The 27,214-nt window shown below is 41.7% G+C and overlaps 3 protein-coding genes across 3 annotated transcripts in view; 2 read left to right on the top strand and 1 right to left on the bottom strand.

The window, feature by feature from the left end:
- LOC118105716 (ras GTPase-activating-like protein IQGAP1) overlaps positions 1-27,214 on the top strand; it is a 331,334-nt gene that overhangs the window by 153,236 nt on the left and 150,884 nt on the right.
- ndufs3 (NADH:ubiquinone oxidoreductase core subunit S3) lies at positions 308-4,016 on the top strand. The gene is made up of 7 exons (XM_035163835.2): positions 308-453; positions 854-916; positions 1,096-1,193; positions 2,216-2,365; positions 2,692-2,817; positions 3,154-3,273; positions 3,715-4,016. The coding sequence occupies exons 1-7, from the start codon at positions 399-401 to the stop codon at positions 3,883-3,885; spliced, it is 783 nt and encodes a 260-aa protein (XP_035019726.2). The 5' UTR covers positions 308-398; the 3' UTR covers positions 3,886-4,016.
- The window catches only part of c1qtnf4 (C1q and TNF related 4), a 32,515-nt gene continuing 12,702 nt past the window's right edge, over positions 7,402-27,214 (bottom strand). The window contains exons 2-3 of the mRNA XM_035153730.2: positions 9,991-10,352; positions 7,402-9,216 (exon numbers count right to left, since the gene is read on the bottom strand). Coding sequence (XP_035009621.1) covers positions 8,404-9,216; positions 9,991-10,347 — 1,170 coding nt within the window. The 5' untranslated portion in view covers positions 10,348-10,352 and the 3' untranslated portion in view covers positions 7,402-8,403. The remainder of the gene's footprint in view (positions 9,217-9,990; positions 10,353-27,214) is intronic.

Below are 27,214 nucleotides of genomic sequence, written 5' to 3'. Positions count from 1 at the left end.
TCAGGTTCCAGCTCTGACTAGTTATAAGGAAAACAATAAGAGTGTAAAGATGTTATTATTGATAGCAACAACACATATAATAATAGTCGTAATAATTGTCTGAGGAAAATAATCATATATCAAATAAAGCAAAAAGTGGAAAGTCAGAAATATAAAGAGAAAAGGAAGCAGCTGAGGAAACGAGTTAAACCTAAAGAATGTGTTCAGTGTTGACGAAGGGAAATATGAAGGTTGAGTTTTTAAAAGAAACCGGATCAATGGAGGATTTAAGGTTTTTAATTTGTATATATTTGCACAATCCAGCACAGTAGGTGGCGCTTCAAACGAACATTTGTCCTCCGTCCACCAGGGGGCGACGGAGCGCGTACAGCGACTTGTTCCTGCAGAGACAAACAAACATGGCGGCGTCGCTGATGCGGTTCGTCCGCGGAGGCTTCGGGAGAAGTTTGAACAGTAAGTCGATCAGAAACCGACTTTATTTAATTCGCAATGATCGATGTCGTGATTCGATTTGTTTCGAGTCTGTTTCACGGCATCGAAAAAGAAACAGACTCATTTTCAACCGTCAGATGTTTCCTGTTTGACCTTCGAGCTAATGACAGCTAATGCTAACGCTAGCCTGCAGAAGATTCTTATTCTTTCTAACAAATGAGTTTAAATCCACTTTTCTCTTTTTAACTTTGTTCATATGAAACGTGTCAGAATCAACGCGCCTTTGTTTTTATTCCTGTTTCTCTGCTTCTGTTGCTCAGTAGGTTCAGGTTTGATTGACTTTGATCTGGGTTCAGGTTTGATTGACTTTGATCTGGGTTCAGGTTTGATTGTGAACTGTTGTCTTCTGCTCTTCTCTCAGTTGTGAGGAGCTCGTGTCTCCAGCAGCAGACCAGACCTCAGAGCTCCACCACTGAAACCAGTCGTGAGTACAGAGTCAAACAATATGGCTGAACCACTGATGTGGTGAAGCTCCAGTTCACGCTTCTCATGTATCGTCATCAAGGTCGGACCAACAGACCAAAGTGTTCTTAATTAATAAAATAGAAAAGTTGAGCAGCCGCTGCATTGTTCAATCTTTATAAACCTCTGTGCTTCATGCAGCCACCACCAGGCCCTCGGACGCCATCACTCACAACCAGCTGGCAGCATTTGGAGAGTATGTGGCGGAGATGATGCCCAAATACATCCAGCAGGTCCAGGTAAGAATGTCGGAGACTCTGTTCACACCTAATGTCAACATCCGTCCTGAGTGACCACAAGTGGTTCAGGTCTCTTTATATTCAGTCTATGGTGTGAATGAAAGAGGCCCACACACATTGGGCCTCTTTCACTCACGTGTGCTGAAATGTTCTTACTCTCCGCAGAACATACGTGTCATAAAATAAGAATCATTCTAAATTGACAGGCGCGTGTCCGCTCTCTGCAATTAGCATACTGCCACGCTTCTATTTGTCCATATAAGGACGTCCGTTTGTCATGAAGTGAGCAGTATGAACAGAGAAGTTGAAGTTATAAGAGAGAAAAAGAATTTCACAGCAGAAATTGAAGGCGTCGGAGGTGGAAGACACATCCTCACTCCGGAGTCATGATCCGACATCATCGATTAATTACTAAATACATGTGATTATTAGTTAGTGTGAAGAGGGACGAACACACACACTCCTGCAGACAGAAGAGTTGCTCCTGCAGATTACGACTTAACGCAGTGTTTTAACTTCAGTGTTGCAGAAGAAGCGTCACCTTGTTTATCCAGAAACATAAATATGAATTCAGCAGGTTTTTATACAGATGATGAGGGCGAAAATGCGTCAATTTCATAGTTATTTAATGCATTTGGTCAATGCATTAGTAAATTAAATTATTGCTGTCTATCTACTGTTTTTATTTAAATAAATGGAGGTTTAAAACACTATAGTTTTTTTCGCCTATGTCTCCCTAACCCTGGTGACAGCCATGGAAGGGGAAGATGTGTTCGGGTTGTCCAGACATCCATCGCTCATCCTTCAAGTCAACATGTTTTCTCAGAAATGGCTTCAGGGAACTTGCATTAATGATCTTTTGGAACTTTTTTTTAATCATCTGGTGTCTTTACTTGTCAGTAAAAGAACCTGAACAGAAAACATGAACCTCCTCCCGTGAAATTTAGATTTCAGAAACATGTAGATGGCTTGATTATGTATGTGTTTGAGTGACGTGTGTCTTTGTGTGTGTGTGTGTGTAGGTGACCTGTTTTAATGAGCTGGAGGTGATGATTCACCCTGACGGAGTGATCCCCGTGCTCACCTTCCTCAGGGACCACACCAACGCCCAGTACAGGAACATGATTGACCTGACTGCTGTCGACATCCCAACACGGCAGAACCGCTTTGAGGTAGTTTGTCTCAATACACACACACACACACACACACACACACACACACACACACACACACACACACACACACACACACACACACACACACACACACACACACACACACACACATGAGACAGAAACACTCAACTCTCCACGATAATGTAACAGGTCTATTAGTTCATGTTTTTTCCACCAGTTCAAATTATCACAAATGTATTTCTGAGAAATTTAGTTTTGTCTGTATAATTTGTATCTTCTTAACATAGGATTTTTAGGCTCATTGAATGGAAGTCTTCTCTAAATGCACTTTTCATTCTAACAATGTCTCTGCTGGTTTACAGATCGTGTACAACCTGCTGTCGCTGCGCTACAATTCTCGTATCCGTGTGAAGACGTATACGGACGAGTTGTCGGCGGTGGACTCTGCAGTGCCGGTCCACAAGGCCGCCAACTGGTATGAGAGGGAGGTGAGTCGCAACCTGCAGAGGAAGAAATAACATATTCCCATATTTGGAGATAAAGTGTCTTGAGGACATTGATGATGTCGAGTGTAAAAATTAAGTAGCATGAGACAAATGAATTCATTTTTTCATCCAGAAGACAGTGATGAATGGATGTGCCAACATTTTTACTGTGTAGTTTATTTGTGGTCAGAGGTCACAAGGTTTGCTGCTGGTCGTCAGTGTGACAACTGAATGTGTCTTATCCTCATTCTGTATTTAAACGTCTCAGATCTCAGTGTCATATTGGGTTCATACTGACACTGAGCAGAATGAATGAAAAGAGTGTTTGTGTGTCTTCAGGTGTGGGACATGTTCGGTGTGTTCTTTTCCAACCACCCAGACCTGAGGCGTATTCTCACAGACTACGGCTTCGAAGGACATCCCTTCAGAAAGGACTTTCCTCTGTCGGGATACGTTGAGGTGAGTTCAACCTGCGACAGCGATCAGCTTTATTCATCGACGTGTGATTCGTGTGTTTCCTTCAAAAGATAAATGTAGGAGGACGTCAGTGAGACGGATGGAAGCTGTGGACAAATGCGTCAAATCTCCAACTCTGCTGCATCCTGTTATTTTTATAGCTCATTATAATGAATCCAGGGTTTCCACATTCTTTGAAAATCCTTCAGTTTCTGTAGTGAAAGAATATTTTATGTGTTTATTGATTTCATCACAGTATCTTAACGATATTTACTTCTGTCTGAGAGAAAACACTTCACATCGTGATGTTTTAAAATTCATCAAGATATCGACACTAAAATCCTCTCTCTTATTTTTACATTTTCCTACAAGACTTCAAACCCCTAACCCTTTGAAATTCATCAACCATGAAAACATTGAAATGACTATAAATTAAATCTGCAGGTGCGCTATGATGACGAGGTGAAGCGGGTGGTGGCCGAGCCCGTGGAGCTGGCGCAGGAGTTCAGAAAGTTTGACCTGAACACGCCCTGGGAGGTGTTCCCCGCCTACCGAGAGCCCAAAGACTCTGCTCCCAAACTGGAGGCTGGTGACGACGCCCCTGAGAAGAAGTGACGTCCTTCTGTAGAAACACACACATTCTCACACACACACACACCATGCTCTGTTTGTGTCATTGTGGGACTCAATACCCTGAACAACCTGAAATATTTATGTAAATAATAATAAAACAATCTTTAAATGAATTTAGTGGAGCCGTGGTTTGTATCAACAAATACCAGTGAGATTTTATGCCAGTTGCTGGAAGCATTATGTTTTGGGGTTTTCCATATGTCCTTCTGTTCTAACCCTTTCAAATTGAAATCACTGATGAAAGACCTAATCATCTGGAACCTATTTTATTGTGAAAGCCCGCTCACAGCTTGCTCAGTCACTGATGCGATGGCGGTGTAGGCCCGCTGCTACCTAGTATGTCAAAATGGATGACATAAAGAAAAAAATAGTCAGTGGTGAATACCTAATTGAGGACAACACATTGTCGAGAGCCAAATTGGACGTTTAATTTGATATTAAAAAAGACTGAGGACAACATTGTCAACGGCTGAGCTGCTTGTTAACGATGCAGCTGAGGAAGCAGCTGACTGAAGGCGACAGGCCGTCACTTTGACAGAGGACTTCTGTAAAGTAGGTTATCCTTGTGTCACTCTGCATTAACAAGTGGGAGCTGACTGAGCGAGTGCTTTGCACCTCAGAGTGGGACGGCAGAAAACCTCAGACCAGTACCAAGTACTAGGTGAATGAGTTCTTCTCCAAACTGGTGTATGTGACTGACAGGTGTAGACATAGTGGCGGCCCTCGCTCTGTTATAGGCTTAGTTGCACCACACGTTCTGAACACTGCTTCATACCACACCTGCAGAACATGATGTCTTTATCTTCCCACTCTGTGACTTACTTTAAGCAGAGAAACCTACAGAATCGTCCAAAGAAAACACGGAAAGCATCCGGAGACAATCGCTACATACGATGCTGGAATCAGCCAGGATGAGGACATCGGTGCTCTTCTGGAGGAGCGAGGAGAAGAAAACTTTGGTGGCATAACATTTCTATTGTGATTTAAGGTCTTGGAGGCGTCTAAATCCACTTGTTGAAACCTGTTGACATCATCGATAGGTACAGTTATTGTTATAGCTTATTGTTGAAGCAAGAAGAGGTGGGTGGACCAGAAAAGTTCATTTATTTTCAATTCTTCCTTTTCAAGCATCTATTTCCTTATTTTAAATTCTTTCAATGGGATTCAATAAAACTCCTGTTTTGGTTTGTTTCTTTTTATCTTTTAAATATTTAGTTTTTATTTAATTTTATTGAGGTGTTTTATCAGGTCGGCTCACGATTCAGGAAATAATATAAATCTCTTTGTCCAAAATGGCAAAATTTAATTGAAGCAGATTTCACTGTCAGTTGTACAAATCTACCATACTGGACTCACCCAGCAGATGGCGCTGTAGCACAGAACATAAAATCAAAGAACGATGACGCTCTAAATTCCTCTGAATGTTTTTATCGGTCATTTTTTCAGACTTTTACAAACACAAAAACAGTCCAGGCTGTTTCTACTCTTTTATTCTGTCAAATATTTGTACACGTAAGAAATACTCAAAACATTTCAAAGAGTCAACATGAGCCAGACGACTGAAAAGGTCCAATGTTTTGATTTGTTGAGAAAAAAAAACAGCCACATTTTGACCCACGTCTGCTCGTCAAAGTTTCAAATTTACAATTGTTCATCGTGATCAGAAGAAAGAAGCACAGACCAGAAACATCCGACATATTATCACTGCACAGATATAATTCACTGATCAATACAAACACAGGTAACAGGCTGGGCCTGTGGAAGCTGTTCAGCAATCATCATTTTTACTTTATTGTATTTTCAGTTACATGCATGCATCACACAAGTGCTTCAGAGTCGCTGTGCTTGAGCCATTTCACACACCAGGAGTTTTTCACTGCTTATTAACAGGAATTGATCTTGATTCAAAGAACTGTGTCGGGTCTATTTTTGATTTAAACTGAGACAGTCGCATGAAGAACAGATATAAAACATCTGGATGAATAGTGTCTGAGTGTCTGATCATGATCTATTCTCTCTGGTTTCATGCTGAATGTCTGTGAGCAGCCAAACCAAAGAGAGGCTCTGTCCGAAATCACTAACTAAAGTGAGTTTGCCATTTTGTAGAGGCGTCTGAATGTTTAAGTTTTTGTTTTCACTCATTGTTTCCCACAATGCATCAGGAAAAGAAGTGAACAACCGCTGGTCACTAACATATCTACCATCATGCATTGCACTTGGGGTGGAGAGACGAGCGGAGCAACAGGAACATCCCGACCTGTCGTACGAATGTAACTACGTCACTGCACAAAGTTTATTTCTACATTATTTTTTTACCTTAAAGTATTAATACTAAGTGTAACATAAATGTTAAAAAACTACTGTGGGATTTTCCACCTGCCGACATTGTTGTTGTTGTTCGTCATAATCTTGCAACAATGACGTCATTACCAGCGGGGAGAAAATGAGCTGAGTAGTGTTTTTCTTTTCCCGATGAGCTCCTCACTATATTGCGTTCTATAATCATCTAATCTTCAGCAGGTGGTTCAGAAGTAAAAATCATTTTCTTAATAGAGATTTATTTTAGCTATGAGATGAGATTTCTCCTGTAGAAGCCACAAGTTCACATGATATCAACTGTGTTTTATTCACAATGTCAATGAGAAGAACTACACTACCCACGATTCTCAGGTGTAATAGCAACTTCTCTGATTGGTGGAGCTTGCTGTTACCATGGAAATGTAATGATGTTGGCTTCGATTGGATGGTTACATCACGTTGAGAGAAACCAGAGTGTCTCTTTAACATGAGAGACGAGGAAAAGAGACAAAAAAAGTTCAATCCAAGAAGTAGCAGGAAGTCGATAGAAAGGATTCACAATGGATTATGGGATGTGTAGTATGTTTTTGCTCTGAATCAAATGTTTCATAATTCATCTCGTAACCTGGCTTCCAGACTGAAACTCTTTTATAAGGATTTTATGAGACGTCACTATAGTGAAAATGAAAAATAAGAAATTTACTTCCTGAACCAGAGCCGTTCTAAAAGTGGGTCATCACTGTTACTATTACAATATCTTCTGCAAATTACGTCATTACCACAAGATGGCAGCGTTTGTATATGAGATATTTTGGTTTTATTTCTAGAGGAAGTGGAAACGCGTCGTCCATCTTTATTTTACAATCTGTGTGATGAACCCAAACCCTGAACGATGCTAAAAGATCTGTGGAGTCAGGTGATGATTGTCTGTAAGCAACCGGTCAGTTGGTCCAGCAGAAACTAACCAACCCTTTAAAACCGTGCTCTCTCTCTCTTTAAGTCTCAGTCGGCCTACTTTCAGTACAGTGATATTTTTAGACCATCAGAGAAGTGTTCAAGTAAAGTATCACTTCACATGGTGCCTCTTCAACAGAGAAGGTCACTTTCATCTCATCACAACTTGAACCACGTCATCTTCTTCCCGGCGCTGTGAAATTAAACAGACATGCATGATACAGATGCCTGGGAGGAGAAATCTCCCCCCCGCAGGGCTCGCCATCTGGACAAATGAATTAAACGCTGCTCGGATCAGAAGTTAAATTATGGTCTGGATCCCCTCGGGCTCAGAAGTGGCATGAGGTTAAAAGTTGGATGGAAACTCAGTCTTGACTTTTTGGTCCTGTTGTCCTCTGACTCCTTCGTGAGGGTCGAGACTGGAAAAAGCTCCAAAATGAAGAAAAGAGACTCATTTTGACACAAAACACAGTTAATAATCACAAAGTTTTCACTTGTGTCGAAAGACATAAAGTCAAGTTTTTACATACAAGCAGAAACAACAAGTCTTTGACGAGAACAAATTCACTAAACAGAAAATTTCACTGAAAAACAGTTATCTCCTCATTTCTGTGTCATTTAATATCCACTGATCATATGACGTTATTGAGGATTTTCTACAGTTTAACAATGAGGATAAAATGTGCATGAATCTTCATTAAGCCCTATGAGACTAATTGTGATTTGTGAATATGGGCTATACAAATAAAATTTGATTGATTGATTGATTAATAATCAGACAGAATTAGCATTATGCTCACTCTAATATTATATATTCCCTTATTTTTTATGGAATATTAACCCCTGAGATGAGGGGGGCAGAAGTTTACATTTGCAAATAAAGTACATGTAACTAAAATTTGTCTTTAAGTTCTAGACTTAATTTTCTTTCCATAATTTGATGGTGGTTCGTTTTGGGGGGGGTACGAAGTCTAAAGAGAGTTTAAAGGACACAGAGGTGAGCAGGTAATGACTGAGTTTTCATTATACAGTGAAATATTCACATTACTGTTGGTTCCACATGAGGTGAGATGAAGTCATATCCTGGAAACTCTTCGTTGAAGCTCTGCGCTCAGTCCGAGCTCCCGGTCACTTTGTGAAGGAATTCATATGAAGAGGAATCTCCTGCTTTCTGTGGTGGACGCGCACACTTTTCCATCTTGCATGAATTCCTAACACAATGTTCAGTCCCGAGCCCATGTCCTGCAGCTAAGGTTTCTTATCTGCAGATGATTGGCTGGTAGTGGTGGTGGGGGGGGGGGAGTCTGGGTAAACCAGGAAGCCAGTGAAGGTGATGTACTTGGCATGGTTGCTATAGGCCCCGAATCCATCTCTCTGATGCGAGTATAGCCAGACCGTGTCCCCTGGTTTCAGCGCCAGCATCAAGCTCTGACTCTGCAGGGCTTTCTCGCCCTGGCTGTCATCGTAAATCATCGCCTGCACCTCCAGACGGTTTTTCATCAGTTTGACGGACAGCGTCTTCTGTGGCAGCTTGCCCACGTTGAAGGAGAAGTAGTACACGCCAGGAACACGGCAGGCGAACACCCCCTCCGACATGTTGAAGTCCTCTCCAATGTTGACGAAGGCTGTGTCGAAGCTAACGGGCTGGTGCTGTGGCAAGCCCACCTGGTCGACTCCCACAATGCTCTGGGTGCGCCCCACCGAGAAGGCAGATCTCTGGTCGTCCTCGTCATCCTCCTGCTCCCCCTCCTCCTCCTCCTCCTCCTCTCTATGTTGCAGCTCCCTCTCCTCCAGCAAACCTCTGGATCCAGACCTGTCATCTGTGGCTTGGTTACTATGCAACAAGGGGATGCTGTCCTGCTGGGGCTGCTGGGAGTTGTAGGTGGGATGCTGTTGGTGGTGGTGCGTCTGGTAGTCGTAGGTGTCCGGGTAGATGAGGTAACCATTGAAGGTGGTGTAATGTCCAGTGTTGCTGTAGAGGGCATAGCGAGGGTCACCGTGGAGACGGAGCCAGACGGTGTCACTGAACTCCAGCTGCAGCATGACGCTCTGGCTCTGCACCTGAGGATGGAGGCAGACTTTGTTATCCGAACATAATCCGATCATCAGCCCCTCGTTCAGGGGAATTCGATGTGTAATCCCTTCTGTTGTGCCTTCATTTCCCAACACAAACACTCTGTGATAGGAGCCACACTGTGTCTGAGACAGCTGAGCTCCGACACGATGGAAGAACCTTTGTAAATGTTTCCTCAGAGGGGAAAAAATCCATCCTTAACAGAACTCAGCAGATTTTTGTAGCAGAGGTTTTAATTGCACAGTTTAAGTCAACACTGCTTTTACAGCATGTGGAGTCAAGGAGAAGAGCCTTGTTTATATTAAACAGTTCACTGGTTAAAATCTGAGTTATAGTCACTTAACCATCTACGTCAAAATCAGCACAGGAGCTGGTGGAGGCCGATTGTTCCTCATGGAGATTCCTCCTAATTAGTCGTTAACATAGTTTCTGTTAATCTGTTCCTCATTGTAGCTTTTATCAAACTAAACTCAAACAGGAGTAAAGTGGAGAATTTATCAGGATCTATTTAAACTTTTGTTGCGATGATAATGAAGTTTGTCTCATCAGTGTGTTTTTAACGGAGCCACAGAGGAATCAGAAGAAAATCGGACAAACCGAAAAGCTTTTTTCACAAACGTTTATTTATGTATGTTGGTTTTGTTTGTTTTCAACAGGCAAAACTTTAGTTTTTTAATCTATATTAATAATATTAATCCCTTCTAATAATACCGTACTATATTATTTTTCTTATTATTTTTTCTGTGTAGACAAACTCGTACCTTCCTTTCCTCCCCGGCGTTCTCCTCGTAGACGATAGCCTGCACCTCGTTTCTGTTCTTCATCAGCATCACTGACAGGTCTTTGTGTGGAAACTTCCCCACCGTGAAGGAGAAGTAATACGCCCCAGGGATACGACAGTGAAACACGCCAGTCTTTGGGTCAAAGTCCCCGCCGATGTTGACATAGACAGTGTCAAAGGTCACCGTCATCTTAGGTCCACCTTCCATGCTGTTGGTGCGTGCAACCGAGAAAGCCGAGCGTATTTCCACGTCGTCCAGGAGACGGGCAAAACACCACACGCCGGCCGCATGGCTGAGGCACAGCAGGACAATCAACGCGTTTCCTGAGAGCAGCATCGTATCTGTAGAAACATTAGAAAATTAGAAATTAACTTTATTATGCCATTTTTCTAATGTTACGATTTTTTTAAATACTGTGGCTGTACTTTTTCGTGGCAGAGTGTGAGATGACACAGGGTTACCCTAACCCTGATTCATTTACATGCAGAAGATACAGTTATATAGATAGATATTATATAGAATTTTATTTCAGCGATTAAAATCAACTTCAGATGTACAAAATAACATTACTGACATTTTCCAGGAAACAAGTACATTCTGTCCAAAAGTTACAATTGTAGTGTGCTCTACCAAAACTTAACTTCAATCAATCAATCAATCAATCAATCCACCATCTTTCAATCACAATTTATTTGTATTGTCTCATATTCCCAGTTTGTCTCATCGATGTTAACAAGGAGCAACTTCCTCTGTTCTTAACTCAACAAGAGTCAAATAGAAACTTAGTGATCAGTGAATAAAGCTCAGTCCCATGTGAGGATCCTCTCCCAGGACACAAGTCCAACAGATGCTGATGGACCTGAACACATCAACACAACAACACATCAACACAACAACAGGATTCACTACATGAGAAGAACCAGTTTGTAACTTCATGTTTAAAGTGTTTATACATAATGTCTGATGGAGATGAAGGAGCAGAGGAACTGAGGACTTCCTGTCAGTGATGGTAGAAGATGTGAGGAGACATGTTGTATATGAAGAAGTCTTGTTGTGATCATAGTCCTCGATCAGCTGACACCAGGATCAGGATCCACTTACGTTACATTTTGACCAGGTCTATGAAATAAGTAACTTACTGGATAAATGAAGCTAAATAAATAAAATAAATAAACCTCTATAACCCTTGTGTTGTCCCTGCTTCCCCCGGCTGTTGGCCCCCTCACATAGCCCACCCCATATTAGGACGCACACATAGGACAATAGACACGTGAGCAGCCCTTGCAGATGTATTTGTTACACCCGCGGCACATGGTGTGAGTTTTACAGTCCTTCTTCCTGGGGCATATCTGACACCTCTTCCTCTTACATGCCCCGAGCGGGGCTGCTGCTAGGGCTATGGAGGAGGCTGGACACTCGGGTCGAGCGTCGTAGTCAAGAGCTCACTGTGCGGCGGCGGTGGCGGCGGCTTTTACAGCCTTCACAACCGCGGCGGACGCGTCCGTGCGGGGATGCGCTCCCTTCGTGCGATGAACGGAGTTACGAGAGCCTTTCCCAGCTGCTCTAGGAACACCCTCTGCTTGTTCCGCTTGCCCAGCATCCAGTCTGGGTTGATCTCTCTTCATATCACGAAGGCGTTGTAGGAAGAGACGTCGAGAATGTTGTGAAAGACGACCAGGGGCCAGCGCGCGGTCATCCTCCTGTAGCTGTACTTTCCAATCACCTTGTCTAGGTTGTCCACGCCACCTTTGTTGCGGTTGTAGTCCAGGACGATGACCGGTTTCCCGTCCTCGCGGTCGCTGATGTCGGCCTCGGGGTGCCGTGTGCTCAGGAGCACCATGTTCCTGTTTTTCTTTGGGATGTAGGACACAAGAGTGGCAGTGGGCGTGAATGCGAACTTGGATGAGAACACCTCTCTTCCCTTGACCGCAAGCAGCCCGGTCGGGAGTTCGGGCTTGTTCTTACGAACAGTGCCGACCACGGTGAGCTTCCTCTCCAGGAGCTGCCGCGCGAGTTCGTAGGAGGTGAAGTAATTGTCGCACGTGACGTTACGACCGTGCAGTCCCTCCGTTACATCGAGCACTACCTGCAACCCCTGGTTCCGTTCTGGGCGTCCGCCGCTCGGCTTTCCGGTGTACACTTGCATCTTCCAAGCGTAGCTGGATTTTGCATCGCAGGCCACCCACGACTTCATCCCGTATTTCGCCGGCTTGCTGGGCATGTACTGACGGAACGGACACCGGCCTAGTGAGAAAAACAGGAGGAGAAGAGATGAGAGGAGATGAGATGAGGACGAGGACTAGCAGCCGCTATCTACATAACATAACATAACATAACATAACTAACATAACATAACATAACATAACATAACATAATAATAATATTTAAAAAAAAAAGACTAACCTCTGAACGGAACCAGTTGCTCGTCCACGGTCACTTCGGGCCCCGGGTTGTAGAGGTGCGGTAGCCGCGACACCCACGCGTCCCAGACCTCTCGCACGGCCGCCAATTTGTCCGTGGCTCGTCTTGTCTCGTGGTCGTCGAAGTGCAGCAGTCTGGAGAACGTGTGGAAGAGTTTTAGGGGCATCGTGGCACGAAATATCGCCCGGCCACTCTCGGCCTCCCACAGGCTGGCGGCGGCCTCGCCCCGGGACCTGTACACGCCCGCTAAGATCAGCAGCCCTACGTAGGCGCGCAGGTCGGTCTCGTCCATCCCTTTCCATTCGTCACCGTATTTTCGACGACCCTCCCGATTCGTCATCTCCAGGATGATGTTCTCTACCGTCGGTGTGATGAACAGGTGGAACGTCGAGGCTAGGTCACCGGTGCGGGACGTCGCGTGGATCGTGGGGCCCCGGGGGACCCCGCTTTGAGCCGCAGCAGAGGAGGAGGAGGAGGAGGAGGAGGAGGAGGAGCAGTGGCCCTCCTCTCGGCCGTACGCCCTCGAGGACCATGTTATTTCCCCGTTTCTTGACGGGAAGGTCTCTCTTTCCACGAGTCCGGTGGTGGTGGTGGTGTCGCCGTGGTCTTGTCCTCCTTCTTCTTCTTCTTCCAAGGATGAAGAATCTGCAGAAGCATCACCCACTGGGTCGTAGTCTTCGTCACCGTCGTCGTCTTCGTAGTCACCGCCGTCGTCTCCGTCTCCGTCTCCGTCCTCTCTGTCTTCTTCTCGGTCTGCTTCTCAGTCTGCTTCTCCATCTCCTTGTCCGTCCGCTTCTCGGTCTGGCTCTTTCGCGTCCTCTTCGGGTTCAGAGGATGGTTGCTGGGAGAATAGCTGTTGGAGAACCTGTTCTCTGGTGAAATGCTCCTGATATGTGGGTCTAATGTACCCCCCTTGATTTCAATTGGAATCAGGTGTGGGTCTAAATGAGCCCACAGAGCACCACAGCGCCCTCTCTGGGTCTAAATGACCCCTCCCATGACAATCGAGAATGACAATCCATTGGTCTCAATTACCCCAGGAGAATTGGATAATGACAATCCTTGGGTCACCCTAACCCGAACCCTGACCGGCCAGGGCTTGTGTATGATCACACGCACGCACGCACACACACACACACACACACAGACACACACACACTCTGGGTCAATCCGACCCAGGAACAACACAAGGGTTAACAATCCCAAAAACACTAAAGTGCTTCAGGGTGTAAAATATTTCACTGTTAAATTCAACAACATGAACAGTGACTTGTCATTTAATCATTTGTATTTGTTGTAATTGTGGTATATAATGTGTATATAGATAGATAGATAGATAGATAGACACTAACCTTACCACTTTGGGATTCAAAACCCTGTTTTTACATTTAATATAAACACAAATGTAAAAAATAAAATAAAAAACAAGCTATTCAAGAATCTGATTCCATTTGATTCCATGGGACTCAAAGACAGGCTTCAGTGCTTGATGCTACATTTACACTTGTTGTAAAAGACACAAACACACACATTTATAATATAATGTATTATAATATAATAGGTTGCAAGATATTTTATTAAAATATAATATAATATAATATAATACAATATAATAATAACATGTTTAAAGTGGGAACTGAACTGGGTCTTTAAATGGAAATAATGCCTTTATAAAATTTCAGTCTGACTTCCAGTGTGGTTGGAAAACTGTAAACATGTTGTGTAAACCACTTATTTTCAAGTAAGCTCAGACTTCGTCCTCTAATTATTATTATCTGCAACATTTCAGAGCATCTTATCTAATGTTGTCCACATATTTCAGTCTGGATCAAAGTGGAGCGACGCTGCTTTCCCCAGAGCCGCATCACAAAAAAACAAAGATGTGAGGAAGGAGGTGGTTGAAAGCAACTAACCCTTCATTGACCCTCATCCATGATGCATCAGTGACGCAAAGAGAAAAACAAGACACAACTGATTGAAACTAACCCTGAGAAATCCTGTTTCCATTTCACAACATTTACCCACAACGTTGTGGTGACAGATGTGTTTACCAGAGGAGCTAAAAGTACACTCGTTCTTTACTTCAGTAGAAGTACAGAAACTTGTGTTAAAGTAAAAGTAAATGAACTTATTCAAACTCTTTACTCAAGTAAAAGTATAAAAATTCAGGCTCAGGAAATGTACTAAAAGTATAGAAGTAAAAAGTTCCCCTCATTTCTAACGACTATCTGTGCAAATCAAGCTGACACTCGTGTTACATTAATATAGTTTAAAGACTATTTCACTTTAACCACTCTGGCCTCAAATCAAATGCCTCCATAGGGTTAGGTCCGTGTGGTGTCATCAAGTGCCCACAAGCCCCGACGTTCACATTCCACTGGAAACAAACTAACCCTAACCCTAACCCCCCTAACCCTATTTACACCAAGTTTTTAGCCTAAATGTCCTGAAGTGGAGAAGCTAGGGGACGTGAATGCAGCTTGTCGGAAGATATCAGAGACATTTAGGCTAAAAACTTGGTGTAAATGAGATTGTTTCCAGTGGAATGTGAACGTCGCGGCTTGTGGTTACTTGATGACACCACACGAGCAGATTTGGAGGCATGTTGTGTTTTTCTGTTGTTTTATTACGTCTGAAGTCTTGGTCACCATTGACTTCAATTGTATCGGATTATTCAAATTACTTCTGAAACTCCAGAAGTATTTTGTGGACTCAAACACTTTACCCCCATCATAGGGGTGAGTAGATGATGAGTGCATTTTCATTTTTCAGTGAACTATCCCTTTAAAGGAAACATATATATTTTTCTGAGCTCATGAAAAGTTGAGACTTTTTAGAGAAACATGCTTCTATATAATGATCTTATAGAATATGATGCTTTAATGTAAATTAGACAACAACAATAATATATAAAGTAATTCAACCTTAAACATATAAATAAACATCCACAGCAGTAAAATGCAAAATACGCATTAATGTAGCAGTAATTCATATTAAAACTAGATGTGATGGTAAAACCTTTTACTGGACCATAAGAACTTTTTACTTTTCATACTTTCAGTACATTTGGCTGATTATACTTATACATACTTTTACTTAAGTGCAGTACTTGTACATTGTAGTGGAGTATTTTGAATGTGTGGAATTACTGTCACTTAAGTAAAGGGTCTAAATACTTTGTCCACCCCTGTGTATTTATTGTATAATCATTGCTCATCATGAAGCAGCCTCATCATTAATCATTAGAATCATCTTGTGATATTATTGTTTGTTTTAATTGTGCACTTTATCTTTTTCTATCAATGCTGCAGAGGCTTTGAAGTTATTTACTGTTGAAACTAATTGTTCCTGTATGTTTATTCTGAATCGACCTCTTGAAATGGAATCTAATTAGAGTGGTTAATTGTACTTAAGGCACTGAGGCTCAACTGATGCTTTGTGTCTGAATACGTGTCCAACTGCAGCAGCAGCAGGAGAACCTGTTGCAGTACCAACTTTTCTTCATGAATAAGAACATTCTGTTTTTTAAATATCCTAATATTTAAAAAAGACAAGGCAGCAGTTAGACTTGTTCATGTAATGGCGGCTTTCACTGAGAAACAGTGTTTGTCTGTGCAGCAGTTTGAACGAGTCATGTGGATGGACGGTCCTCCTCAGAGAGTCTGATGCTCGAGGTTCAAACAACGAGTGGACACATCAAACAAGCCTCTTCCATAATGAGCACCTACGGGAGTTAACACAGAACTGAGCACAACAGAGGAGCAGAATCCATGCTCGTGTAAAGTAGTATTCTGGTAAACATTTGTAAACATTTTGACTAACAGACGTTTTTCACAGCAGCATGAGGTAGGCAAACACATGTTAATATAATCACATTGACGAATGTGTTGGAGTCATTTTAGAAAATGATATAAAAATGAGAAATCCAATGCAGTATTTTAAATTTGGTTTTAATTTAGCTATATGTGGAAGTAGCTCATCAGAGAACATCCAGCTGAACCAGGGAGAGTAAATTGGAGTTAAAGTCCACGGATTAAACGGCAGCAGAGAAAGTCATGATGGAGAAATACGTGAGACAGAAAAGAGACAGAGAGACATATGGACAGAGCTGAGCTGCCAAGCAGAAAGTGCTGGTCAATTTATGTTCAATTTTTGAATTTATGTTGCTCTGTTAACAACAAAAAGGATGTCAAAAAGTGAATGGTTTGTCTCTGGCTGCTGTTGGGAGACCCCGCTGGCAAATGTTTGTCAAAGATGGTTTCTGTCATTTTAGGTAGATCTTATCACAATGATGTTCAAGTGTTCCGAGGAAATTGTCCTGCCCTCGTAGTGGGTGTGAGTGTAGTAATAAAACTGTGGAGGGTTGGAGTGAATGAACTGGCTTAAAGTAACCGCCCATACAGGAGTCTTAAATAAGTAAAGCTCATGCACACAGAGTGAGGGCAGGACAATTTCAATGTCATAACTACACCTGACATTTTATTGGATGGAGAATATCCACAGACTTGTTGCAGAAGCAGTGTGAGGAGAAGAGCTGAAACTGAGAGTAGGAAATCTGTCAAACCAACAAAATGTTTGAGTGCAAGCGAATAGTTTGGGCCCAACTGAGTGAAAGCTTTACAAAATCTGAACGTGAAATCAATAACTCCTGCTCTTAGACTGAAAGAACACACTCTGGAATTAAGAGAGGAAAACAACATACAGGTTTGTGATGCATATCTGTAAGACGTCGAGGACCTACTGCAAATCAGGAATTATTCCTTTTACTTCATGCAACAGTCATCTCTCCCTCCCCAGCAGTAAATTATTTCAGCCATCAAACGCATAATTTTTTTGTGTGACTGTGATTATTACAGTGTTTGAATTCAGAGTCTGTTGAGGCTCAAACAACTGATGTGTCCTTTTAAGAACAAGACCGAGACAGTGGCACCGTGTCTGAACACTGCGTCAGTTATTTGTGTGTTTTCACAGCTGCAGATAATCTGTCAGCTGAAAGCCTTTGTCTCCAAAAGGTCAAGGATTATCAAGGATGTCAAAACCAGCTGTATTTTTAGATTGACCTTCATGCAGTTTTGAAATCATACAAAGGATTGTGTTTTACAGAGTCGAGGATTTGTCATTTCTGCCTTAAGCCACTACCTCGTTGTTTATTTGAAAGAAAATGTAAAAATACACTATATTCAGCGTTGGCATGTTTCTTGTGTTACCGGTTGGACCAGAGTGAACTAAACATACGGATCATTACTGTACAGTCTGGATCAAATTAAGCACCAACTGATGGTATCAGCTGCATCTGCGCTCTGACTCCATCTCTCTCTCAGGTTCTCCTTCAGATCTGTTGTGTCTAAAAATAGAGGAGGAGAAATGTTTTTGTCCCAGGAGACAGATCAGGAACTGATGATGGAGATGTGGACGAAAGGAGGAGATGGAAGGAGAGAGAAGAGAAGGAGTTGATGATAAGAAAGAAAGCTTTTTAGTGAGAGTGGATTTAGATGCAGGAACTAGTTTGGCTGCATGTGAAGGTGTGAGTGGCCTATATAACTTAGCTGTGTGGGTGGTAATGTGTGTGTTTGCGTACTTCTTGCTGCGTGGGTTACTGTTGGTGAGTGTTTTGTGTTGCTGTGTGTGTGTCTGTGCTGATTTAAGGAGTGTTTTGTGCATGTGTAAGTTTAGCATGTGTGTTGCTGTGTGTGTCTGTGTAATTATCTGCTCTATTTTTCCCCCTATGCTCATGTGTGGGTACAGTGTAGATGTGTCTACCCATGTAGAGCAGGACTTATTGATTTCACGTTCCGATTTTGTAAAGCTTTCACTCAAAACTCTCTGCTCCAGATTCTTGTGGTATGATTTGCTCTGTTTATGCTCAAACTGTGCACTTGCACTCAAATATTGTATTGCTTGCACATGCAGCACAGTGCAACACCCATGAGGGCAGGGCAATTACAATCGTCAACACCACACCTGGTATTCTATTGGTTGGAGAATTTTAACATTGTTGCATGAAAAATTCAAGAGCAGATGTTTCATGCAAACAGAAACAGTGTGAGCTCGAGGAGAAGCTGGAGCGCAGGGAATCTGTTCGGTGTGGACATGCATGAAATGCTTGTGTTGTGAGGGAATCTAAATCAACACTTAAATATCTACGTTTTCGCACCACTGGAGTTTTTAATCATCGCCGCTGGTCACATTTCTTTTAAACTCCGGGGTTGTCTGGAAGGGGATGGGTGTGGATTACCATAGTGTGATTGACAGCTAGTACTGTCCAATGGGAGCGGGTGGCAGGTGAAGGTGGGCGTGCAGTTTCCTCAAGTTCTCAGTCAGGCTCCACCCGCCACTCCTCCAAATATGGTTGCTTCTGGTTTCAAAAAACAAGATGGCGCTGAACAAAATGTCAAACTGAGGCTTTAAAATGGCAGCTCAAAAACATAGGTGACATCATGGTGACGGTTAAAACTTGGTTATGACCTGAACAGCATCCGCTTCGACGACCAGTAGTTAACGCAACACGGATACGCTGTTGACCTTGTTGTCTTTGTAGCTGTTACAGTTAAATTCTTAATTTTATTTATTTTACTGCCCACATGTACACACAACCTGTGACAATTCCCACGACGAAAGTGTTTTCAGTCATATAAGACAGGATATATATCTATATCTATATATAGATATAGATATATATATATATAATTTCTTAAGTATTTATCTGGACAGGGATTGCTTTTGTTTTACAACCCTGTCTTGAAATGTAAATGTATTAATGTGGATGAAGCATAAATCCCTCATCCATGCTAGACCATCTGCTCCAGGTGATAACAAACAACCACTCTCTGAATCTCAGCGGCCCACTGAGGATTATTAGTTTAATATTACCGTACGTCTGAGAACCTGTTAATACGTTTTCATATTTTCCCCTAGTGCAGCAGTGTCATCTACTGAATGTCACAGGAGTCCATTGAACCACCACCAGGGTCTGAATTCATCTCCCAGCTGCTTGAAGGAAGAGAACCATTCTCTGGGGATTTGGACTCTTCTATTCAGACCGAGAGCTTTTATTAGCCTCATTTCCAGCCTTCGCAGGTGTTTGTGTCGATCCAAGATGTACGTGCTCCAACTGGGAGTCGCATAACAGTCAAAAGTTGATGGGATCGATGAATGGGACCTTTACATCCAGGACCAGTGGCATCCAAAATGTCCCCTCACATTTCACAACTCATTTTCAAACTGCATATATTCTCCCTCCCATGAGTTCCTAAATGAATTTTCGTGCACCGGTCCTGAGGCTCTTTACTAAAAGAGATCTGGTCAAATTATCCATCAGGAGAATTGTCCTCTACTTGGCTTCCCCAAAGTTGTTCTGGTCGAAGAACTGCTGAATGATGTATTAACAAATAATACGTCATTATTTACAACCCTTTGTACATAGTGCTTTGTCAGAAAGTGGTGCAGATATTTTTAAGCCAGCTCATGCTCTAATTAATAACCAATAACTGTAATTTGCTCTAATATAGTTCAAGTGTTACACTTCAAAAACCCCATGGTTGAATATCTATTGCAAGGGTCTTTGGTCAAGGCAAAACAAAATCAGGTCTCGGAAAAGCTGTTTTATTGTCAGTGTGATGCAAAGTGTAAATCCATCTCTCTTCTATGCTTCACCAAACAATCTCGCTCTCGCTCACAAGATCAAAGCTGCACAGAGAAAACCATTGTTCTGTTGGCTAGTACAAGCCACAATAACAAAGAAACACTCATCACACATATGCATAAATCCACACACACACACACACACACACACACACACACACACACACACACACACACACACACACACACACACACACACACACACACACACACACACACACACACACACACACAATGGATCTACACTCATTTACTTTTTGCTTCAAACTTCGCAATCTCCTGAAATATTAGAAGCTAAAGAGACAATGTAAAGTTGATGTAATTTTCTCTTTGCCAACTAGGTTATTATTATTAACTACTGAACAGATCATCAGTAAACTTGGTAGAAGGTTGTGGAGTGAATCATGGAAGAAGGTGTTACATTTTGCTGCAGATCTGGATCAAGGAGTGGGGTTACACTAACCCCCCGAGATAAAATGTTTAAATGAGATAAAACCATTTTCTTGGATAATAATTCATGGAATCTTGATTTAAAGTAACTATTCATGTTTAAGGGACTGATATTTAATGCAGAGTAAGGGTTAGAGTTAGGGTTAGGGTTACTTTATTTGTACCCGTAGGTAGATTTGTTTTGCAGCATTAAAAAGAGAAGGCATCCATCCAAAACAGTACAAAATTATAACACACAGACAGAAGACAAGACCAAAAAAACCATGAGAAAAAGTGCTCAAATGCATTGCCATCAATAGAAAACTGGATAGGGACAAATGTGCAAATTTGGGTATAACGAGTTCAAGTGAACAATTGAAGATGGAAAACTATTTCTGTAGCGTTTTGTTTTACCCCTCGGGGCTGTAAACCCTCGACCAGAGGGTAGAAGTTGAAATTCCAAATGTAGAGGATGCGAGTCCTCATTGGTAATGGAGCTGGCAGTGCTCTGTAACTGTCTGGTGTACAGCCGACTGGATCATTTAACTATCTGACTCAGTCTGTTTCTGTCCTTTAAAGACAGGTGACCGAACCATGACACCAAAGAAAATTATACAACAGACTCAATAAAAGCATGATAAAATACTGTCAGCCTGCGTTTGTCAATATTAAAATAGGACATTTTCACATCAGACGCTCTTCTTTCAGTTTTTCTCTATCTCTGCATCTTATAGGACGATAGACTCAACCTCAAGCTTATATAGATCAAAAACTAATATGGTCTGTATTTATATAGTGTTTTTTTAGTCTTGATGACCAAGTGCTTTACAATACAGCTTTTCATGCACACATTCATGCAGTGCATTATCTTCCTATGAGGGTCAGTTTGGGGTTCAGTATCTGGCCCAAGGACACTTCAGCATGCAGATGGGGAAGACTGGGATCGAACTGCTCTACCCCCTCAGCCACAGCCCCACAATCTATGACCATATGGTAGGAATGACATCATCATTGTGTCACTGAAGTCAGACGATGACATCATAGTCTATTAACTTTTGCAATCAATAAAATTAGAGACACAATCTGCATTATGTTTAGATCAACCATTCATCCGTCATCATATGGTGTAAGGACACAAGTACAACAGATGCTGATGGAACTGAACACATCCTCACAACAGGATTTACTACATTGATGAGAAGAAACATTTTGTAACATCATGTTTAAAGTGTTTATACATAATGTCTGATAGAGATGAAGGAGCAGACACATGAACTGAGGACTTCCTGTCAGCGAGGGTAGAAGATATGAGGAGACATGTTTATCATGAAGTTTTGTTGTGATCATAGTCCAACATCAGGATCCACCATCAGGATCAGGGCCAAGACCTAAACCTGGACCAGCTCTAACTATAACTTTATCATAAAGGAAGGTTTGAATCTTAAACCTACAGATGGTGTCTGCCTCCAGAACTGAAGCTGAGATGATTCCACAAGAGAGGAGCTTGATAGCTGGAAGCTGGCTTATGCATCACCCCTTTAATTTACCACCTGCCATCCAGATGGAGGTACAGAACACTCAAATGGAGAAGGGCACAATTTTCAGCAGGAGCTTTGTCCCCTTTGCCATTGCAGCACTCAAGAAACTGCCTTTGTGAATGCAGCTTGTATGTACAGGAGGGATTAGGATTTATCTTTTATGTGTCACGTGAATTCCTGTTTTATCTGTGGGTTGCCTCTGTTGAAAGGTGTCTATCTGTGTTGATTGCACTTGTACTGTGACAATAAAGTCTAAATAAAAATTAAAAAGTAAAACATTTCCTGCTTTTTCTACTCAGATTCAGTCTATCAATTACATATGTTCAGCATGATGTAGCATTTCAGCTATTCGACACTCACACTACATTTTGTATTTAGCATTGTGTCTTATTTGTTAAGTTTGTACACAGACTGAAAAAATACTAGAAGGACCTTTAGAGAGCAGGTAGGGTTTTTATCACCATGTTGGATAAACATGTATTGAGATCAGATGTATATTTCATCTATAGAGATTTTCTACAAATATTTCTACAATCTGCTTCAATTTCATCTTTTTAAGCATATCAGCACATAGAGTGATTGTTCTCGAACCAGAAGGTCGGCGGACCGATCCCAGTCTTCCCCATCTGTCAGGTTTGGTGAAGCAGATGGACCCAGGAGGCAGAGTTTAAACAAAAGGTGTCCTTTTAATAGGAAAATGTCTTTAACAGAAAAAACAACAAACAGAGGAAAACAACAAACAGAGGAATCTCACAAAAAGTCTAAACTGAAAAACACAGAGCACACGGGGGAAGCTAACAAGAGACGAGAAGAAGCAGGGGACGCGAGCACCGGGATGAAGTATAACGACAGGGATGAAGACAGAGCATTAAGACAACGAACCGACAAGGGGAAGCACAGACTTATATACACACAGGGAAGGCAGGGGCAAATTGAACACAGGTGGAACACATGAGGACTGGTGCAGACAACCACAAAGACAGGAAGTGAAGAAAACACACTAGGAACAGAGCCTACAAAATAAAACAGGAAACAGAAAACATGCGACACCGAAACAACTCATATACAAACATAAACACAAGGATGTACAAGAAACGCGAGGTAATAATTAAACAGAAAACACTCTTCATAAAGAGGCGGAAAAATAAACACTCAAAATACAAAACCATGACACCATCTGCATGCCGAAGTGTCCGTGGGCAAAATACTGAGCCGCAAAATGCCCCTCATAGGAAAACAATGCACTGTATGAATGTGTGTGTGAATGGCACAAAAAGTGCTATATAAATACAGTCCATTTACATATACCAGATTTTTTTCTGATATGCAGCTCTTTGCATTATTTGTTGAGAAATTGCAAAGAGTAGCCATTATTTCAAGGGGGAAATATTAGAGATTTTGAGTATAAAGATGTAATATTACAAAATAAATGGGCGGAAACTTACAAGAATAAAGTCATAATATTAAAAGAACAAATACAGGGGGAAATAAGCTGGAGTTGAAATGTTGTTTATGCATCAGTGAATTATTCACCATGTTCACATAGCAATGTTTTATTTTTATTTATTTATGCCAATATACTGTGTCATATTTGGACCTCCATTAAAGAACTGGCAACCCAAACATTTATGATTTTGATGCTGTCATTGTAGATATGATTACACATTACTACAAAGCAGTGTATGTGGTATTGCAGCAGTATATTTTGAGTTCTGGTATTGGGCTTGTTTTGTCTTGAGGTAAAAAAAGTCACTTGTACATTTAAAGTGAACAATTTAGTAAATGGAAAGAGTCTTTGGACAAAGCTGCAGAATAGTTATATGTTGTTATTATAACAGAGAGCAAACATAAACCGAAGGGTATTTAATTATTTCTGTTTGGCTACAGATCAAACTAATGAGATTTATTGTGTATATATATATATGTTTAATGATTTTGAAGCAGACTAAATATTATAGGTGGGTTTTTGGACAGAAGTGAGAAAAAACCTATGCAGCTGTAAATCAGCCAGTTAGAGGTGAAAACAATGGCTGCTTCAAACTGAGCTCCTCAGTTCTCTGGATCTTCTCTGGAGGATCAGACTCACTTTCTCTTCCTCCTCCTGAGCTCCTGTATAAAGTGTAAATCCAGGAGCAGCCTAACCCTAACCCCACAGCAGAGGATCCTCCACTGATTCACTGAGTGAGTGGGGGGGGTGAGGAGCTTCTAACACAGGACACAAACATGAAGAAACAAAAACAAATGTCTCTGGTGAAGAAGTGCTGACACACACGTAGAAGACACAGATGAAGATGTGAAGACAGTTTGTGGTGATCAGAGCTGACGACGGTGTCAGGTGATGTAAACATGATCACGTGACCTCTGCAGCAGAGGTAACACGTCACTTCCTGTCTCTGTCTGCTGCACCCGGCTGCCCCCCCTCTCACCTGAACCATGAGGAGGATCTGATGCTGTTGTGAACGAGTCTGTGCAGAAAACCTGCTTCTGAGTTGTTCAGCTGTGAAACACAAACTCTGGAGAAGCTCTGGAGACGAGTCTCTGGATTTCACCTGGAGCTCAGGTCTGAAAACGGCTAAAGATGATTCTTTCTGTCTGGTTATGAGCAGCTGGTCGACTGGTGACAGAAATATTTCACTCTCTCCTGCTACTACCAGGAAATTTGCTGGACCCTCATCACCATACTATACATGCTAATGTGAAGCCATCAATAAAGATGTCAAATACAATTTTATTTTACATAAAATTAGATAAAAAATCCAGAAAAGTCAGATGACATCTATACCTATAGTTAATTCTTGTTCATAACTGAACTGAAGACAAACAGTTCTTATATTTTATTCCTACGTTTACCTGCTCTCAAAAGATAAAACATCTTTTGAGTTCAGACAAACATTCATTGTGCAGCTCGAGGCCGACCCCCCCCACCCTCTGCTCACAACAGTAGGTGGCAAGAGGGGGAGGGGCGAAGGCTGCAGCATCTTCCTCTCCCGCTGTCGACCGACTGAACGCTCCTTTGAAAAACCACAGAGTCCAAATCCTGATGAGGGAATAATCACAGCATAAGACACGTTGTCAAAAGCAACATGACGTGGAAACAAATTTTCTGCTTATTCATGATAATGATTCTCCTTCTCATTGTCATATCATAAACAAGGATGTTACTGCATTTAAAGCAATTATTCTAGAAGTATTTTGTTATATCTCTTGAAATCCTCTTTATATCCCAATAGCAATGACTATATGAAAAGCTCTAACCCCTAACCCTAATCCAATTATTGTATGTCTTTTTGCTTGTACCTGTGAACACTGCATCGCTCATGAGCAGAGCAAATACCTTTTGTGGCCCTCAATGTTTTTAATAATAAATATTTAATGCTTTTGTTTCACACCGCCTGGTTTTCTGAATCCAGGTTTCTGATATATATATAGAGATATATATCTATATAGATATATATCTTGTAAAACGAGCCCTTGGGATGATTTATCTGGGAGAAACTGCAAAAGGGAGACCTTAAAAACCTCATCCAATCATTTTATTCATCCGGTCTTTTTACCTGACCTGCGCACACTCGTGACCAGAGCGTGTGACAACCCTCCGCGAGGACTCTGTAAAATGCCTTGGCTTCACTCTCCAATACTGGACTCTGTCCATTTTTATATACAGTGTATGGACCAGAGTCAGAGTTAGAGTCAAGTATCTTTGTTAGAATCTGTCGTTCGACAGTCTGCGATGTAGTCAGGCTGAGGTGTAACATGCGTTCATGTGTTTTGGAGGTGTGGCTGCTGCAGTGGACCATGCCACGGGGCTCTCACCACAGCAGCCAGAGACAAACCATTCGGGTTTCAGCATCTTTATTTAGAGACCAGGTGCAAACATAAACTTAAATACAACATAAATCCAGCACTTTCTGATGGCAAATAGCTTTACAGCCTAGTTTCTGTGTCTCTGAGTCTCTGAGTCTGTCTGAGTCTCCGTGAGCCAGCTCAGTCGCTGCCTTTTGAACGTGAGGATCATTCAGCTAACAGCTCTCACCTGAGCTGACTGATCTCCCAGCCCCCTCACCTCCACAGTGGCTTTGGAGGGAGGTCAGAAGGAAAGGACTTTGAATTTTTTCTATATTTTCATAATCTATCTTCTTTTGCTGGTTTCTCCAGCATCGTTAGTTTGTGATGAAGTATCCACATTTTCTTTCCTGAACTCAGGAACTCAGTGTTGTGACAAAACATTAGGACAGTGATGTTTTCCATGTGTTGTGAGGTTGAATTGCTGACTTTCATCCTGTGTTTACATTCACAATGACATGTAAGAAATAAATACATGGATGAGGAATAATTTCCTAAAGCTTAATGAGGATAAAACTTAAAACGGCCCAAAATCCAAAAGAGAAGCGTTGTAAAATAATCTGTCAACTGAATCCTTGGATTAAATCAGAGGAGACAAGTCGTTTTATCTCAGACTCTGATCTGAGTTTCACATTAACGAGGAAACCAAACCTCATTTTTCATCTTAGAAACAAAGCAAAGGTTCGATCATTTATCATCAGAAGCTGAAAAGCTGATTCATGCCTTCATTTCTATTGGACTGGATTAATGCACTTTTTACAGCATCCAATAGAAAACACGAGAGATTCATTCAGAACTCTGCAGCTCGTTAACCAAGAGGAGAGAGAGAGCTGCTCTGCTCTGGTTGTTCCACACAGGATTGACTTTAAGGTTCTCCTCCTCACATACAAGGTTCTGAATGGACACAGCTGCCTCTCTGGTGAACTCTGCTCCCTCCAGAACACTGAGAACATCTGCAGCAAATCTATTAGATGTTCCATCCCAAAGACCATCTGACATGCACCTTTCTAAACTACAAGTTGTGGAACAGAGTAGATATCAGAGAAGCTGGTTCAGTAAACGTCTTTAAAAGAAAACTTTAAATATTTACTTCAACCTTTTACTAGATCTTACACTTACTTACACTCCTGCGCTCTTTTATCCTTTTTATCACTTTCTTTCTTTTCTGTTTTTATGAATGTTATTTTTTTTAATTAAATTTTATTATTTTTTTATTTCGTTTCTTTTAAATGTTATTTTAACATGTTCTTATGCTTATCTATATTGTATGTAAAGCACTTTGAGCAGCATTTCTTGTATGAAAGGTGCTATACAAGTTTATTATTATTATT

The sequence above is a fragment of the Hippoglossus stenolepis genome, chromosome 1 (assembly GCF_022539355.2).
Source record: "Hippoglossus stenolepis isolate QCI-W04-F060 chromosome 1, HSTE1.2, whole genome shotgun sequence".
Classification (NCBI taxonomy): domain Eukaryota; kingdom Metazoa; phylum Chordata; class Actinopteri; order Pleuronectiformes; family Pleuronectidae; genus Hippoglossus; species Hippoglossus stenolepis.
This window is presented reverse-complemented; position numbering and strand designations above follow the sequence as displayed.